This window comes from Enoplosus armatus, chromosome 2 (assembly GCF_043641665.1).
Source record: "Enoplosus armatus isolate fEnoArm2 chromosome 2, fEnoArm2.hap1, whole genome shotgun sequence".
Taxonomy (NCBI): domain Eukaryota; kingdom Metazoa; phylum Chordata; class Actinopteri; order Centrarchiformes; family Enoplosidae; genus Enoplosus; species Enoplosus armatus.
The window spans coordinates 26765183-26778577 of record NC_092181.1 but is presented as its reverse complement, the minus strand read 5'-3'; the positions used below and the strand labels follow the sequence as shown (position 1 = coordinate 26778577).

Sequence of the window (13395 nt, the reverse complement as noted above, 5' to 3'; positions counted from 1 at the left end):
TCATTTCAATAAAATGTCAACTTTTTGGAGTGTTTTGTAGTGCTCACTTTCGACCAACTATCCATGCAAAAAGTGTGATTATAACACCACCATAAACTAAAAGTTAAAGTTAAAATTGAATCATAATAAGCGTCACTTGGCACTTAAGAAATATGCCGAGTTGATGATTGCTTTGTATTTATTAAATAACGTCTGAGGTAATATTGTATGGAAGGTGTACTTTCAATTGTTTTCATTCGCACTGCTCCCACAGTTGAATTAATACCCATATAACAGTGTCAGCAACAACAAATTAACATTATAATCTTCGGACTTATTCGACGATCTCAGGGCTAAAATCTAATTTAGAAATGGTGAAATATTCTTATTCTTCTTAAATTTATTATTTTAAAGTTTCGTTTTGGCGATGGGCGGGATTTTCCGTTGACGCGGTGATGACGTATATGTCAAGCGACTGCGCCGCGCGCAGTTTGGAGGAGGTTTCACAGTGAGGTCTGGCGGTGTTGGTAGGTTTTCACGGTTTAATTTGACATAAATCTCGACTGTTGAGCTGTACGGGGCATCGCGGCAGACATGTTTAGCCCCCGCACCGCTCCGAGCTCCGGCCGCAGGCAGCAGGGCAGGACCACCGGGAGGAAGAGCGTCTCCGGTGCGGCCACCAGTCTGCTGTTCTCCCCGCGCAGGACGCCTCTGTCGGCGAGGTGGGTGAAAACGCTGGACGGTCACATTTTAGCTGCTGTTGTGTGTCAGCTGCCAGTTTATTAGGTCCACCGAGCTAAAACTAATACAGCCGAATACAACTCTATAAACCTATAAACCTATTCAGCTGATGGTCCTGAGACTTTGTCCACTCTGTCTCACTTTAAATCTCTCTTCCTCAGGTCGACACCCACCAGAGTGCAGAGCCATGCAGCCGCAGAATCAATCAACTACGATGTGCAAACCTTCGGCTCGTCGCTGCCTGTCAAAGTGATGGAGGCACTGACGATGGCTGACGGTACAGGAAACCTTGTCTCTGTTGTGATATATTCCAGTTTTCTGTTCCTGTCGATGCCCCTCTCTGTTTCTTAAAAGTACTCAACCCCGTTCCAGTATTGCCACTGACCTGTTGTGTGTGTGTTGGTGCCTCTAGCCGATGACCAGATCTCGGTGAAGGTGAATGAGAGCGGCTGGGCCTGGATGGTTTGTGGAGAGAGACTGATCATCTGGAAGATCTGCCAGACTGCTGTGGCCAAGGTGCGGTTCAAGATCCAGAAACTAAAGCTGCAAGTAGCAAAACAGCAACTGCTTTCCAGTCCAGAGATTTAATCGTGTAATGAACAGTTAGTTAGTCGCAGCTCTTGAGGAAACACAGATTCATAATTTAAGTTTTTAAAATCCACCAACTCTCTGTGTTTTCCTGCAGCTGTCAGTGTGTAAGGAGCTGCAGCTGCCCAGCAGCGAGTACAACTACACAGCCGACCTCGTGGCCGTGGCCTCCGCCGCTCCTCTGGAGACGGCCGCCGTTCAGTCCATCACCGTCCTGGTGGTAGCCGCGGAGGGAGCGGCTCGCTTGTGGCCCAGCCTGGCCCAGGAGGGCAACTACACAGAGACAGACGTGGACCTGGGAGACCTCTGCAACTCAGTTGTTGCTGTCAGAGTAAGTAAATCTTCAATAAATCTGATTTATTATTATTATTGCAGCTAAAACCTCTGACCCGCAGCTGACTGGTTATCAAACTCTCTGATACAGGAGCAACTAGTCACAAGCTAATCTTATTTAAGATTAATCACTGGGAACTTAAACCAAACAGAAGAAAAACTTTGGACAAAATAAGCTTTTTCAGTCTGGTTTGAACCTCCTAATCAAGCAGAACATCCCTGCTGCTGTTTTAATAACTAATGCTGTCTTTATCTCTGACTGTTCTCTCGTCTCTCAGGGTGGAAGCTTCGTCTTGTCCTCAGTGAAGAGTCGGCTGTTGAGAGCGAGTCCAGATTCTTCGGGAAAGCTTCAGTACCGAGACCTGCTGCAGGGTCAGGGTATGCTGTCCGGCATCGGACGCCGCGTCTCCAGCCTGTTCGGCATCCTCTCCCCGCCAGCCAACGACACCGTGAGTCATGCAAACAGATTCTTTCGTAAAGACCAAACTAAACGTAGATCATTTTAATTAACTAGTCGAATGTTGGAGCATCAGGTGGCTTAATGCCTATTTTTAAACTGTAATGCAAAGTGCACATCTAGGTCACAATTCTTTAGTAACCAAATTAAAAGTGTTGAGTTTCGGCTTTATAAGTCCTCCTAAAGGTTTGGTGGTGATAACAAAACTTCTACACATTTTGATAAAGACTCACAACCAGTGTGAGTTGTTCTCTGTGCATTTTGCTTGTGTTTATTATCATGCAGTTAGTTGTAGATGTGTTCTCAATGGTAACATGGCTACTAGTTGCCTCCACTGTAGATGTTATGTTTTGGTCTCGTTAGTTTATTTATCTGTTTATTTGGCAGAATTCTGCAAAAAACGTAACAGTTTTGAATGACATTTGGTGTACAGTTCAGCAGCAGAGAGAAATGAGCGATCAGTATCCAGACATCGTTTAAATGGTATTTATAGCACAGATGGATGACATGAATAGTGTGTGTAATTGTTTTCTTGACTTTTGCCAACAAACACAATATGTATATTTTTATATATTCCCTTAATAGTGAACAGATTGAGATGAAGCCTCAGCTGTAGTTTCAGTGTGTTCTGCCCAGCCGACCTCGCTGCTGGTTTACTTGTGCTCAGATGGTGAACAGCTCCATCCTGACTCTGTTTTCTGCTGCAGCTCCACAGTGTGCTGTGGGCGGCCGGAGCCAGCTGCCTGTACACGCTGACCAGCTCCAGTCTGAGTAAATGGGAGGTGGACGACAACTGGGAGCACCAGATCCTCAGCTGGGACGTGCAGAGAGCTCTGACCGAGAGCATTGCAGACGCCATCTGGGTCAGTACACGGACACGTGCGATCAATGATCTGTATATTCAGTGTCGGCTTAATTCAGAGGCAGCGTTGGTGAACAGGGGAGGTAAATGATACAGAAACTGTAACTCAGCAGTTTGAACTCTTTTTATTGAATCAAATCCTCCGTTCAGTTCTTAACTTCGATCATTTATACTGGAAATGGTCGGCCGTATTGATCAGATTATCTTTTAAATCTCTTTATAACACTCAAAGCTTCAATGCTGCGAATGTCTACATGTCAATATGTCAAACACAAAGAGTTCTCAACATTTCTCTCCCACCAGGGCTCAGAGAGCAACTACGAGGAGATGAAGGAGGGAGCCAACGTGACGTACCTGGATATGAAGCTCAGCCAGTGAGTGTGCTCATCTGTGTGTGTGTGTGTGTGTTATTAATCCTCTCGAACTGAATGTGATGTATAACCTCTTAAATCAAGCTTGAGACTTAAAAGTCTTGTGTGAGTAGTTAAAGGAGTATCTCCGAGAGGTAGAATCAACATACTGCTGCACTACATGTAAGATAAAATATCCAAAAATACCAAGTGTATCTCGGGCCGACCTGAGCCAGAGTCTGCGCTGTGTGTTTTCAGAGCCGGCCTGGTGGTTTTGGCTGCAGCCTGGCACCCGTCAGACACTCCCTGCCTGGCTTACCACTGCCTGGTCACGCTGCAGGACAACGGAGCCGCCATCTCCGACCAGTTCACCGTGGAAGTCACCAAGTACAACCCCTCATTCCAGGTCAGTCCCGGTCCTGATGCTGCAGGGGCGGATTTGAATTCTGTTTAGTGTGTCAAAGGGTTCAGAGTCTTCTTCACTGGATCTGTTAAAGTTCACCCAAGTTACCATGAATCGCAAGATGCGCCCTTAATTTGACATCTTGTGTCCTCAGAGCGAGGAGGCCCTACAGGCTACACGGCTGGTGTTGCCACGCATCCCCGGCTCCACCGCCTTCCTGTATAACGAGGACCTGGTGTTTGCTTGCTGGACGGGAACCAGCAGGGGAGGACTACCTGATGAGAAAATCAGCTTTAACTTGCCTGGTGAGAGAAGAAACCTTGTGTCTCTAAACGCTCTCTGGTCTCATCCTAACAATCAGATGAGTATGATAATACAGTTAGAATGGAGGGAGGTGGAAATACAGTTAAAGATTTTACAAGTAAATGATTTGCACTAATTGTTCAATAAGCAGTCAAGCTGTTTAATTATTGAAATGACTTTCTTTTTGTTTGGGTTTTAAAAGACCTAATCATTACAAACCAGGCACGACGAACAAACACTAAATGTCTGCAATGATGTTTCCCTCTCTGTCTGTCCAGGTGATGGTGTACGTGGAGGAGGCTGCTGCGCCGACCTGCCGGTGTTTTTCTCCCAGAACAGCGGCCTGGTGGCGGTGGTGGCCCGGGAGAGCGCCTCCATCCTGCCGGAGACCATGGAGGACTCTCTGTGCTCCTCGCTGGCTGCAGCTCCAGAGGTAAAACTCAGTGACGGTCTGTACGGACTAAAAGACTAAAAGAGCGAGACCTGAGCTGATAATCATCTAATCTATTGTTCACGCATCCAATCAAGACAAAGAAAACTTTAAAGAAATAAAGAAAATGGCTCTGAACCATGTGATTATGACTAATCTTGGTTCTGTGTTCCAGGTTTCAGCCATGGAGACTCCAACCAGAGCCGAGCCTGTAGCTCAGGAGGACAAAACCAAACTCCTGAAGGCGGCTTTCCTGCAGTTCTGTCGGTACGTCAATAAACAAGATCTTTTATGGTGGTTTGGCTCCTGGTTTCACACAGTGTTTAATTATTACACAGTATTTAATTAGTACAGACATCAAACATGCTGAGCAAAGCTTCAAGCTTTTTTTCGTCCCCGTAATACTTGAAATAAAACCTTTTCTTCTTTCCTTTGTCAGGAATGATCTGGTGGGGGCTCAGACGGTCACAGACGAGCTCTTCCCCGCTGAAGGTGACGGGGAGGAGGGAGCCGAGCTGGACAGCGTGGTGACTCGAATCAACCTGGACCTGGTGGACGATTACCCGGCCTCTGACCCCCGCTGGGCCGAGTCAGTCCCCGAGGGTGAGGAGGGGAAAAGGGGGAGGGAGAGAAGGTCTATTCACCTGCACATTAAAGAAGAAACCTGACAAAAATGAAATTGAAAGCTGCCTGGTGTTGCTTTTCTTTACATTGTTAAATTGTGAGAGTAGATTCTTCATAGGCAGACGACACGGGCAGACTCTAATCTTTATTAATAATATATTAGTTTGTGATTTTACAGCACAGAGTACTAAATTAAATGAATACAGATCAGAGTTAATACAACATGTATGTTTGATTTTTAAATGCTTTTCTTGATTTATTTGTACCTCATGTCCTTCAGCCTTTTTCCTGAAAAACTGTTTATGAATCACTGCAGAAAAGTAAATAATATAAAGATAACAGTAGTAATTAGAATGATGTTTAAAAAAGATGCACAAAAATAGCAATTATAGTAAATAAGCTGAAGATTGTGGAAGTGATTGAACAGCTCATTCAAACTGTTTTCTGCTTTTGTCGTGTTTATTTCATACAAACGTTTCCTTTCCTGGTTCTGTTCTTCCAGAAAGCGCCGGCTTTCCTCTCACCTCCCTCATCATCCTCCACCAGCTGGAGGACAAGATGAAGGCCCACGGCTGCTTCATGGACTTCCTGCTCCAGGTACACACACACACACACACACACACACACACACACACACACAAATACATGCATCTGTATAGATTGATTTGTGTTGGACCAAGGAATCCAGAAAGTAGAAGATCTTCGCTCTGCTCCCCACGGTCCAGGAGGGTTGGGTGAAAATGTGACGTGGCTGATAAACGGCCACACGGTGGTGCTATTGCACCAAAAACGAACCGGCTCTGTCTTGACCAATGGCCTCAACTTTCAAAGTTCACTTAAATCTGTTAAAAGAGTACGCCACCTGTTCAGCATTGCACTCACAAATGCTTACAGTTGATGCAGCAGAACCACACATTTATTCCACACGTTCTTCCTCCTTGTCAGAATCTGGTGCCTACATTTCCCACAATGCAACCCGATCATGAACTGTTCGGTCAGGAATTCAGGTGTGTTATGCTAGTAGCTGCAAATGGAGCCTGTAGCTTGCAGCAGAGATGAGCAGCAGAGATGAGCAGCGGGCTACAGAGGTCTGGTCAGCTCACCTCCGTCTACCAACAGATTGTTTTCAGTTTCAAACTTTTATCAGGACATTTACACACCGCTCCTTCTGCACACATGCAGTAGCACTCCCCAACACCTGGAAACACACTTTGATGTGGAGTTCCCCTTTTAAGTAGTTGTTGACATAATCTGCTAAGATGACCGGGACTGAAAACAGAACCTCTAATCTAAGACGCAGGCTGGATTTAGAAAGAACTCAAAAGTAGAATCATCTACAAAATGATCGTCTCCGTCCTCCCCTGTCAGGTGGGTCTGCTGGACCGGCTCGGCCAGCTGGCGGTGCGCTCGTCTCCCATGGCAACGCGCCTGCTGCTGTGCGAACACGCCGAGAAGCTTCAGGCAGCCATGGTGCTGAAGAACCACCACACCAAACACGGCGAGCTGGTCAACCGGGCCATCGGCATCGCGCTGCAGAGGAACAACGCCGCCGTGCCGCCCAGCCTCACCGCCGCTGACGTCTTCTTCAGAGAGGTTTGTGTCTGACGGGGTTCTGCTGTGATGATCCGTGCTGGATTAAAGTTGGATTAAATCTTTGCTTCCGGTGCACTCGCAGGTGTCTCAGATCTCCTCGGTGTTTGATTGTCTGCTGGAGGAGGAGGAGCGGAGCCTGAAGGAGAACCCGGTCGACTCGGTGCAGTGGGCCGAAGTGGTTCTCACCGTCAACAACATCATCAAGGTAAACATTTCATGAAGGGTGACGTGTGCCACCAGAGAGGGAAGACGGCAGCGCTGACATTAACTTGTACCAACAGGACATTCTTCAGGCGGCTGGTCAGTACAGAGAGACCAAGGCCTTCATGTACAGAGCTTCTGAAAACGCTGCTGCAGAGCCCGAGTACGTCCCGTGGACAGGTACGTCTGTCTCTCAGCTTCAGGCCGCTGCAGCCTGACAGCATGTTGTCTCATCGTTTGTTTAAACCCTCAATTTATTTGAGCTCAAATACAAAAAAAAGTCTGAGTGGACATTAAACTGAAAGCGCAGTTTGATTTGGGTGTAGAATACCTGCAGGACACGTGTGTTCATGCGCAGTCTGAAACGCCCAATCACAACAGAAGTCCTCTCATGACACTAAGATCAGAATACTCTACATGCCATAATTCGATGATGCGTAATTAATGTATGACCTTATTACTGTACAGTTTCCCATTTCAGACTATCACCTAAATTAATTAGATGTAAATTTCTTGTAACAAAAGTCACAACTTCAACTTTGTTGAACTATCCAGCGTTGTTTACTTGCGAGCTTGTCTTCTTCCTCTTTGCCTTTGTTGCAGCATTATTGCGTTTCTTTGCTTGTTACCGCCACCTGTTGATAAAAGCAATAGTGTGGAACCGTTGAATGTTTATCGTGTCACCTGTGGGGTCCCACTCATAAAGGAAAATGCTCCATAGTGCTTGAGAGACTCCACAGATCCCTTTTTAATGTCAGAATATTTAATATTGCAGTCCATGACTGAAAACAAGCTTTGTTTTTATACCAATGCTGTAGGAAAGTGAAAACTAGAACCTCCAAATGTTTGTTAGTTACATGAAAAAGTGCTTTTTGGAGTGGAAGAAATGATAACCCCCCCCCCGTCTCCCACCCGATCTTTTCTCCTCCAGCGTCAGGTGGCGTTCGCACCGTCATCTCCCGCCAGCATGAGATCATCCTGCGCTCGGTGTACCCGCATGCCGACTCAGAGCTGCGCAGCGCCCTTTGCGAGCAGCTGGTGGCGTTGTTGGACATCTACTTGGGCGGCTATGTGGCCCAGCTGACCTCCCTGCAGCAGCAGAGGCCCCCAGGGGCCCAACAGGAGCGCTACAACAGCCTGGAGATGGAGTACAGCCAGCGCCGCTCCGAGCTGCTGGCCCCGCTGTGTAAGTGGAGCATTAAACCGGTGGCCGAATGGTAAAGACACCTGTTGTAAAACCACAATGCTCCCGGTTCACTTTCAGCCTGGGACCTTTGTTGCATGTCATGCCTCATGTTTCTCTCTGTCTCGATACTCTCAGTGAAGTCTAATAACGATATATATCAACCGATATTTGGTTTTTAACATAAACGCGCAACAAACATTTCTGTAAAAGATCACATACATCTGTTATTAGAGAGTTTTGGCCCACATGTGTACAAACCAACAGCAAATATAACATATAAATACAACTCAAATTCAAATAAACATTTTTAATAATATAAACTATTCTGAACATTAAAGATAAAAGAACAATAACATTTCGTTTTTTTCTGTACTGCGTTATTTTTCTGCTACTAACATTTACACAGATACAATATTTTCCCAGCTGATGTATCGGTCGAGTCTGCTCCGTCACAAACTGCCTCCAGGAACCACATCGAGGGTCAAAGGTCACAGCGTTCCTCTGAGTGCGTCTGGGTGTGTTTGTCACTGTGAGGTTGTTGTGTGTTGCAGTGGATCTGGGTCAGTACCAGTGGGTCGCAGCGCTGGCTGAGAAGTACTGTGACTTCGACATCCTGGTTCAGATGTGCGAGCAGACCGACAACCAGAGCCGCCTGCAGCACTACATGACCAAGTTTGCAGACCAGGTACACGGAGAACCAGAAACGCTGAGGGGCCACTTTTAGAAAGGGTCGTGTTGTGTTAGCATGTTAAAGGAACCCTGCGGAGTTTTTCACCACTTGCAGTGTAGAGTAATGTTTTCATGCACAGACCCTTGTTTTGTTTGTATCTCACACTCTTGATAACAGTTTCCTGCTATTCCACTTTAACTTCTGTGGTTATTGAAGGTGCATTTGTCTTCTTTGATTGGTTGATTGTGAGTTAAATGCCTGATGAAGGTCTGTGACAGAGCTGACAGGTTTCTAAAAATGGAAATAAAAATGAGAATTGATTGTCTTTTCAGTGTAGTCGTAGTTTTGGCTTCAATATTCCGGCTGATTTTAGTCAGCTGCAACAAATAAGTGTGATCACATGACGGCACAACGCTCATCTCGCCGTTTTACTTTCATTTCACGTGCCGGAGCTTTCCTCTCGCAGCCGCTCGCTAACTTCCTCCGTTTGACTTCCCGCTGCAGAACTTTGCCGACTTCCTGTTCCGCTGGTACATGGGGAAGGGGAAGAGGGGGAAGCTGCTGTCCCAGCCGGCCGCTCAGCACCAGCAGCTGGCCAGCTTCCTGCAGTCTCACCAGCACCTGAGCTGGCTGCACCACATCCACATCCACGACTACCGCAGCGTACGACACACACACACACACACACACACACACACACACACACACACACACACACACACACACACACATCCTCTGTGAGACTACCAGAGTGTGAAAACAGCACACACACCCTCACAGAATACTTCCTTTCTTACTTCCTTCCTTTTTTACACGTCCTCCATAACTGATGGCTTCAAATGGCTTCTTTACCTTCATTCTTTATTTGTGTTTATTTGTTTATTTATTCCTTCCATCTGTTTTTCTTCTTTCCATCCTGTCTTTCTCCTGTTTAACTTTCTTTCTCCCTGGTTACTTTCCAGTCTTCCTCCTTACATAATATTGTTCTTCTTCCCTCCATTTTAACTTTGTGTCTTTCTTCCTTTCCTCCTTTTTCCTTCTTCTGATATATTATTGGATAGATAATATATTAATATAATAATAATGATAATAATATACCAGAAGAAGGAAAAGAAAAGCTGCAGTATTTCAGATTAACGATCAGAAGAAGAGATTTAAATACAAATGTCTGTTTTGTTTTGAATCGTATCGCGTTATCGACTGTTTCTCTGTTTCTTGTCGGTGTAAATTCAACTTGTTTAGGGTTTTTTGGCAGCTGGTCCGACCCAGTAAGCAGTTAAAAGATGCTTTTGAGTCATTAATTTTTATTTCACCAAAAATGTGACATGAACCAATAATGGCTAATAATAATAACGTCGTTCACAAACAGCTGTCTCCTGCGGTGCTCACTGTGACGCTGTGACTGACGAGGCGTCTTGTGTCTCTGCAGGCCCACAGGACGCTCTACAACCAGGCCAACGTGGAGACGCGATACTTTGTGAAGAAGAAGACGCTGCTGGCTCTCAGCAAGCTGACGGTGCTGGCGTCCGACCTGCCGGAGGGCGAGATCAACAAGCAAGTCGATGGTAAAAGCTGCTCATTGAAATACTCCTGTCTGAGGTGGAAATCTGTTGTTCTCGTCACCACTTCTCTTTGTAATCTTTATTTTCATCGCTTAACCACAGACTCGGGGTCTGACGTGTTACTGTAACACCTGTTTGATCCAGATGGGAACTGAAAAATGTGACTTTTTGGGAGCTTTTCCACTTTTCTGACTGACGAAATCAGACAGATTGACGGTTTGACACAACTGCAGTGTTGAACTTGTCCAGAAACTTGATGCTGTCATGTGTCCAATCAGACATCGTGGAGCAGGAGCGCTTCCTGCTGCATCAGGAGACTCTGCCTCGACAGCTGCTGGAGGAGAAGCAGCAGAACCCCGACACCATGCCTCTGCTCAGCGCTCACAACCTCATACAGGTGAGAACACACACACACACACACACACACACACTCCAGAGGAAGTGAGTCATGGACTTCTTTCATGTGCGGGTCTGAAAAGTGAAGTGTCTTAAACCTGCATTCTTTCTAATGGCCAGCAGGGGGGCGACTCAGATTGTATAGAAGTCTATGAGAAAACGACCCGACTTCTCTCTTGATTTATTACCTCAGTGAACATTTTACTGATGAGTTTATGGTCTCAGTCTCTAGTTTCAAGTCTTCTTCAGTACAGCAGGATGTTCAGTCAGTAAGTTAGGGTCCCATTTAGAGTGAAACAGACGATAAAGTCACTACCATGGCGACCTGTCAATCACGACAGAGGCGTTTGGTTGCACTAAAAGACACTTTAAGAGTCGGCTGTTCATTTTTTCCAGTGAGTACATTTACAAGCTAACTTTGTTAGCAGCGACTGATGAGGAACGCTGAATGAAAACATGACCACATGGTCGCTGCCCGTTACCCCCTTTTTATTTCCAGTAAAAGACGACCTAATGTTTTTCTCCTAAAATGTTCCTTGCAGCCGTCACAGTTACAGAACCGTTTAAGGTTATAAAGGATCAAACAGTCGGGTGTCTGCAGGAGAAATCTTCCAGCGAGTTTACTTTTAATCCCTTAACATGAAGAAACAAGACTTCCTGTTTACGTTGACATTTCTGATTCCAGGTTACTGCCATAATTGGGGTATGATCATATTACCGTAGTGAACGTTAACACGCTAACAGTAACTCCATGGCCTCGGCTCACGTCCGTGTTCCTCCTCTCCACAGTTGTACATCTGCGACGACAACAGGCGAGCCAACGAGTACGACTTCAAAAAGGCTCTGGATCTACTGGAGTACATCAACGAGGTGACTTCCTGATTTATTGAGCCCTGGTCTGTTTGAGGTTCGACCCGTCGGCCTTGATGGCAGTTAAAAGTCGACTTATGTGGGTCATGTGTGTTGCAGGAGGACGCTGTGGACATGGACTCGCTGAAGTGTGAGATCTTCGGCAAAGCGCTCAGGAGAGACGAGTAAGATCCGTCTGTTCCGGTTGATCTGGTCAAACGCTGCAGCTGTGTGCTCCGTGTTTACTGTACATTACGCTCCCTGGTTGTCGTGGAGTTTGTTATTGAGTAGTTTTACATGTTCTGTTCCTCCCAGCTGGTCCTCGGCTGACGGGACCGACGACCCTCTGGAAGCCGCCAAGGACAGCATCTTCGTCAAGATCCTCCTCAAACTCATACAGGAAGGTGAGAAACGTCCACGAAGCTGCGTTTAGAAAATAAAACAAAGTGCAGCCAGGAGGATTCAAGCATACGATTTATTTCATCCACAAATGTAAATAGCTTACAAGGCTAATTTTTAGAAGGTATCGCACAAGAAGTGTCGAATCGTCGTCTAATCCAGATGTATCCGTGGAGTCCATGTTTTCCCCTAAACCACAAATGAATGTTTTGCAGGAGTTCCTCTGCAGACGTACCTGCCCGACGTCAAAGAGCTGCTGGAGCTGGACGAGCTGAGCGGTTTGAAGTCGAAACCCTGTTTTGAATTTGTCCTTCGAGCTAATTATGAACATTACCTGCAAGCTCAGATGTGACGACTGCTGCCCTCCCGATGACGCCTCCCGCACTTCTGCTTTCCTTTAACTTCTTGTCGTTTTCGATCCATCGTTGGTTTGTATTGTGCCGTTTTCTAAATAAATGTGTTGTTATTTCTGCAGACTAGACGGCAGCATTTCTTTCAAGTTCTGAGTGTTTTTACAGAGAGAGCTGGTGGGACGGCGCCGGATAAAATCTGTGTTTCAGCTTCGGTTCGGTGGGTTCTGAGTGACATTTCTGCAGCACTGCTTTAAAAACGACTAAAGACAAAATGTCCAACTTTGTTAAAGGAATCAAAATGATTTATCTACAGAAGAGAATATATTACTGCCAAGTCAATTAAGATGGATCCTAAATACAGCGACTTGAGTATATTTCAGTTGCTGTTATAGAAGAAACTAATCATATAATTTGGTTTTAAAACTAAAAAAACAAGAAGAGGTCTGGAGCGGTGAGTTAAATCTGAATCCAGTATTGAATCCAAATCCTTTCACATCCTTTGTTGAGTCCAGCGCCTGTTAAAAGTACATTTAATAGATTCAGTCAGGCAGAAAAAGACCCTTTAATGTCAGAGTGGGGACGCTGCAGACGGTGACATTTCTCTGCAGGAACCTGAATTCTGTTTACTATCAGACCTAGAAAGTGACAGAAACCTGAGCCAGCGGACTCCAGAAGCTGGCCTGCGTCAGTCAGGACTTCCTGGTGTTTGGTGACGAGGGGCAGATGTTGGTTATAAATAGATTTGGACTTCTTGGCTGACTGACCGCCACCCTGACGGGGATCCTCGGCGATGATCCACTTTCACAGCCACAGCGGCTGCAGAGGGCTTTCAGGGTCCAGCTCACCTAAAAATAGTGAAAGTAGGTTAGATTAGGGACATCAGCTCTGCGGATCTGTTCTGCTCTGCTTTTAGCTGCAGAGCTGAACCTTTAATAGTTGGAAAAACATAACTGATTGTAGCTCTGCAGGATAGTTGACAGAAAACACTGTCGTTGCATCGCGTTGGACCACAGGGTCTTGTTTAATTCCCCAAATCTGGGTCAAAAGATTAAAAAATGTAGACTGGACCATCATTCAAATACACGGAAGTCTGTTTTCAATTCTGCTCAAGATGCC

At 45.8% G+C, this 13395-nt stretch overlaps 1 protein-coding gene across 1 annotated transcript; it reads left to right on the top strand.

Annotated features, from left to right (window-relative positions):
* Positions 1–573: 573 nt before the first annotated feature.
* Positions 574–12394, top strand: nup133 (nucleoporin 133). Its single transcript, XM_070920028.1, has 25 exons — positions 574–701; positions 882–997; positions 1133–1236; positions 1406–1639; positions 1920–2090; positions 2806–2961; positions 3264–3334; positions 3569–3716; positions 3868–4018; positions 4295–4449; positions 4622–4713; positions 4886–5049; positions 5573–5667; positions 6439–6663; positions 6746–6868; positions 6945–7044; positions 7796–8050; positions 8602–8735; positions 9225–9383; positions 10150–10285; positions 10561–10679; positions 11468–11548; positions 11648–11712; positions 11843–11931; positions 12142–12394. Exons 1-25 carry the CDS (start codon positions 574–576, stop codon positions 12276–12278), a joined length of 3408 nt encoding a protein of 1135 aa, XP_070776129.1. The 3' UTR covers positions 12279–12394.
* Positions 12395–13395: the final 1001 nt, after the last annotated feature.

What these genes read in the sequence shown, in the direction of transcription:
- nup133 (XM_070920028.1), top strand. Translation starts at nt 574, where the DNA reads ATGTTTAGCCCCCGCACCGCTCCGAGCTCCGGCCGCAGGCAGCAGGGC. An exon ending in CTGGATATGAAGCTCAGCCA is followed by an intron (nt 3,335 to 3,568) that starts GTGAGTGTGCTC and finishes GTGTGTTTTCAG; the next exon opens with AGCCGGCCTGGTGGTTTTGG. An exon ending in AGTACAACCCCTCATTCCAG is followed by an intron (nt 3,717 to 3,867) that starts GTCAGTCCCGGT and finishes TTGTGTCCTCAG; the next exon opens with AGCGAGGAGGCCCTACAGGC.